Here is a 5,216-nt window from a genome sequence, read left to right on the forward strand (position 1 = left end):
ACTTCTGGTGATCAGTAGTCAGAATAAAATAATTGTTTGGGTGTCAGTTCAGTAAGTGGTAAAATTTTTATTTTTTCGGTTAACCAAACCAAACCGACTTAACTGACATGTGGCCCTCAACAATGTTTTACATTACCTGTTTAGCTCCAAAAACAATCTATTTTGACACAATAAAAAAATTAAAAAAATTAAAAATTAAAAAAAAAGGTTCATAATTAATCGACTTAACTGACCAACATTTAACCGACTTCATCGAGTTAACTGATTTAATCGAAATAGTTAAAATTTATTCATATCGATACTAAGTCGGTTAACTAATCAATTTTTTTAATTCAGTAGATGAAAATATATTTACCGTCATGATTTAACCGATACCCAACCTTATCCAGTCTAATATCAAAGCTGTAAAACTCTGTCAAATTCCTGGGCCTCTCCCTCACTGTTGATCCTCTTTGGGGGACCCATTCAACAATTAGTCAATTGCTAAATAATTCATCCACCAGCTCACAAGATATTAGATAGATAAGGATAGAATCTAAACTAACAACAGGGGACCAGAAACAGAACCAACCAGTCAATCCACATTCAACATATCAAAGTATTGTACAACAAAATCCAACATAAATTCTAACAACAGGGGACCGGAAACAGAACCAACCAGTCAATCCACATTCAACATATCAAAGTATTGTACAACAAAATCCAACATAAATTCTAATTTATGTATATCCTCACACATTCACTATATACATAAAACTAATTAAACATCATCAAAATATTTGTAACACAGATTACAAAACACTGCATCACTCTCTTAAAGCAAAAGAATTGGATCAAACTCTAATTAATTAAGGATTCTAAAACTAGAAACAACATGTCCACTTTACAGTTGGTGGCAGTTGGTCTCACCCTGCCAGCTCCAAACAATGTCTTTCAGCGCAGGCCTCACCTCCTCCTCATACAACTTCTTGTACTCCAGGGTGTCTCCGGCCGACTTGGAGAACTCGACCACCGCCACCTCCGGCGCCACCTCGAACACCTCAGCCGTCACTGCCAACTTTCCTTTCCTGCCATCCATTTTCCCCTGCATTTTCACCTTGAATTCTTTTACGCTCGTCACGCTGAAATTCAGCCTGCTCGCCAAAGCCTGAAGCTTAGCCACGATCGCCGAAGCCGAGCACTTGGAGGTGAACATGGACCCAGATTTCCTCTCGCACTCAAACAAGTTCGACAAGTCGAACCCGGACGACATCGACGAAATGAGTTCGAAAGCGTTGTAAAAACGCGGTGACATGGACTTTTCATCATTCTGGTCGTTCTGATCACCGACCGGTTCTTGGATTGAGAGTGGAATTGGAATTGGCTTCACAAACCCCTTTTGAAACCAGGGATTTTGCATTATCTCCAGGATTGAAATTCTCTTCGCCGGATCAGAAACAAGGAGCTGGGATATCAACTGCTTTGCGTCGGTGGAAAACCATTGGGGAAACTCGAATTCGGCCTTGAAAACCTTCCGGTACATTTTCATGAGGTTGTCGGCTTGAAATGGAAGATACCCAGCAAGCAAAACGAAGAGAATTACTCCACAAGACCAGATATCAGCCTTGGCTCCGTCATACCCTTTCTTCCTCAAAACCTCTGGCGCCACATATGCCGGTGTGCCGCACTGCGTGTGGAGCAAGCCGTCATTCCAGAGCTGCTCCGGCAACGCCGACAAGCCGAAATCGGAAACTTTCAAGTCCTCGTTATCATCGAGGAGGAGATTTTCGGGCTTCAAGTCTCGGTGCGAAACGCCACGGCTGTGACAGAAATCGATCGCACTCACTAACTGCTGGAAATACTTTCTCGCCAAATCCTCCTTGAGCTTTCCCTTGGCAACCTTGGCGAACAATTCGCCCCCTTTGACGTATTCCATCACGAAGAATATCTTTGCTTTGGTGGCCATCACTTCCTTCAACTCAACAACATTTGGGTGGCGAACCAATCGCATGACGGAGATCTCGCGCTTGATTTGCTCGATTAGGCCTTCTTTCTTGACGTTGTCCTTGTTGATTAGCTTGATGGCAACGCTTTCGTCGCTGACGAGATTCTTGCCGTAGTACACCTTGGCGAAGGTGCCTTGGCCTAACAATCTCCCCATCTCGTACTTTCCGAAGATTATGTGTCTCGAGGAATCGAGATTGCCGGTTTGTTGAACAACACTTGGTTCTTCCATCTCAATTCTCAACCAAAAAAAAAAAAAAAGAACAGAGGATGGGATGTTTGAGTTTTTGGGAAATTGACTCAAATCAGGCCATGAGTGGTAAAAATGGGCATGGCCCAGATGAGAAAAAATGGAATTTTTCCCGAAAAAATGTGTCAGATGGCCGAAAAATCGGATGAAGGTGGTGATACAGCATAAAGGACGAAAAAATGGGATTTCATTTTTCTGAGAGAATTGAGGGATTGGAGGTCAATGATTACAAGTTGGTGGTGTTGAATTGGATCAGGTTTGGTGGAAAAAAGGTGGTGATTGGTGGCAGGGAAATAAAGGAGATAAGAGGACGCAGAAATGGTGGGAAGAGCGGGTTGGCATATAACCATTGGAGGACATAGTTTGGGGTGTCGGAGAGTGTGGTCTGGAAGGAGCGGGAAGGCACATAAAAGGTGGCCCAATTGGGTTGGGACACGTACAAATGTGTATGGGTCCCCCCATAACAATTAAGACATTTTGTCTCTCTTCTTGTTTTCCATAAATAGAGCTCTCTTTCTCTTGTATCTTGTACACGTACTTTACTTGAAATACTTGTGTAAAATTCAGAGATTCAGAGGTGGAGCAAAAAGGACAATATGCTCTGTGAAGCTTCCTGTTGAAGCTTTGCCAAATAAGTACCAGCTGCAGATTCAGAGCTCTGAAGCATGAATACAATGGACCCAAATCCTGCCTAAATCAATCTGAGCACACGGTTGAACTTTTCTTTTTGTTTTTATGGTCCACATGGGGCGCCCACAACTGCTACTGCTGCTTCCTGCAACCTAGGAGTTTGAGCTCTTTGCCAGAGGTTGTAGGGGGCACTACAATTTCAACAGTTAAGCTCAATCCAAGTAGGATGCTTCTCGAGCGGTAAAAAATATCATTCAAGAATTCTCATAAGTCCAAATTCTTGTGAAGCAGTAAAATATAATGGGGAAAAGTTTACGTGATTCTATCAAATTATTATTTAATTCCTCAAACTTTTAATTAAGATAATGTTGCTTTTAAACTACTAAAAAATTGTTAATATCACCCTCAAAGTTACCAAAAAGACAAAAATTACCTTAAATTTTTGTTAATAAAACAAAATTACTCCCATAAATTCAAAAAAAAAAAAAAAACAAAAACAAACAAACAAACAAACAAACAAACACAAAAATTCCCACTTCCCTTTATCATTTTTTGTCCTAAATTTTTAGTTTTAGTTTTTTTTTTTAAAAAAAAATATTTATTATTTTTTTATTAAGGGTATTTTTGCCATTAAGGGAAACATTGACAATTTTTTGTAGTTTATATGAAGATATTATCACAATTGAAAGTTTAGAGAGAATATTATCACTTAAGGCTCTGTTTACTTCGACTAAAATGGTTTCCAAAAAATGATTTCCACATTTTACAGTGTTTACTTCGACGTAAAATAATGATCAACGGAAAATATTTTCTTTTTGACCAAAATTTTTTCTTTAATTTTCGAAAAATGGTTTACGGTTTTGAAAACCGCAAACCATTTTCCACTATAAGTATCTCATTCTTAAATCGATAAACCTTACCAAGACTCATCGAAAACCTCGCAAGTACTTGACCAGGACTCGCCTAGGACCCGCCCGGGACTTGACCGGGACCCGCCCTGGACCTGACCGGGACTTGACCAAGACCCGCCTAGGACTCGCCCCGAACCCCGCCGAGACCTGCCTGGGACTCGCCCAAGACTTGCCCAGGACCCGCCCGGGACCTGACCAGGACCCGCCTGAGACTTGACCGGGACCCGCCTAGGACCTGCATGGGACCCCGTCGGGACCTACCCGGGACTTGACCGAGACTCGCCCAGGACTTGTTCGGGACCAACGAGGACTTGCTCGGGACCCACCTGGGACTTGACCAAGACCTGATCGGGACTTGCCTGTGACTTAACCAGACCTGCCCGGGACCCACCTGGGACTTGACTGGGACCCGCCTGGACTTGACCAAGACCCGTTCGGGACTTCCTAGGGACCCGCCCGAGACTTGACCGGACTTGCCCAAGACCCGCCCAAGACTTGCTCGGTCATGTCCAATCGGGGTCCCGGTCAAGTCCCAAGCAGGTCTCGGCGGGGTCCCAAGCAAGTCCTGGGCGGGTCCCAGTCAAGTCCCAGCGAGGTCCCGGGCGGGTTCCGGTCAAGTCCCCGGTAAGTCTCAGGAGGGTCCCGGGCAAGTCCTGGGCGGGTCCCAGTCAAGTCCCAACAGGGTCCTAGTCAAGTCTCGGGCAGGTCCCGGCGGGGTCCCGAGCAAGTCCCGGTCAGGTCCCGGTCAAGTACTTGGCGGGTCCCAAGCAAGTCCCGGGTGGGTCCCAGTCAAGTCCCAATAGGGTCCTGGTTAAGTCCCGGGCAGGTCCCAGTGGGGTTCCAGGCAAGTCCCGGTCAGGTCCCGGTCAAGTCCTGGGCGGGTCTCGAGCAAGTCCCAGGCAGGTCTCGGCGAGGTCCTAGCCAAGTTCCGACGAGGTCCAGGGCAGGTCCTTGCAGGGTCTCGAACAAGTCCCGTGCAGGTCCCATCGGGGACCTTATTAGAAAAAAAATATTAAAAATATATATATATATTTTCCGTGTGCACGGTAAACACCGTAAAATGTTTTCGAAAGAAAATATTTAGGAAAAATGGCTTTCCTAAAAATATTTTCTGACAAAAACCATTTTACGTCGAAGTAAACTGAGCCTAAGTGGCAATTTAAAAAGAATATGTGGACATGAGCTACAGCATTAGGTTTTGTTAATTATGTGCATCTAATGCATTTGAAATTGTAAAATTTCCTCTCTTTTTTTTTTTTTTTAAATTTATTTCTTTTTGGTAAGTTTAAAATACTAAGGCACGTTTGCTACATGAGGTGCCTATTGTTTTACCAATTCATGCACACAGCCAAGTCATACAAAATTTTTTGCAACCAAAACAAAAAAAAATAAATGAATGAAAGACCAAAAATAGTATTATGAACACCACAAAGCCATCACTA

At 43.4% G+C, this 5,216-nt stretch overlaps 1 protein-coding gene across 1 annotated transcript; it reads right to left on the minus strand.

Annotated features, from left to right (window-relative positions):
• Positions 1–644: 644 nt before the first annotated feature.
• On the minus strand, positions 645–2,610 carry LOC132187303 (CBL-interacting serine/threonine-protein kinase 5-like). The gene has a single exon (XM_059601576.1). The coding sequence runs from the start codon at positions 2,213–2,215 to the stop codon at positions 884–886; it is 1,332 nt and encodes a 443-aa protein (XP_059457559.1). The 5' UTR covers positions 2,216–2,610; the 3' UTR covers positions 645–883.
• Between the last annotated feature and the right edge of the window lie 2,606 nt (positions 2,611–5,216).

The sequence above is a fragment of the Corylus avellana genome, chromosome ca7 (genome assembly GCF_901000735.1).
Source record: "Corylus avellana chromosome ca7, CavTom2PMs-1.0".
Classification (NCBI taxonomy): domain Eukaryota; kingdom Viridiplantae; phylum Streptophyta; class Magnoliopsida; order Fagales; family Betulaceae; genus Corylus; species Corylus avellana.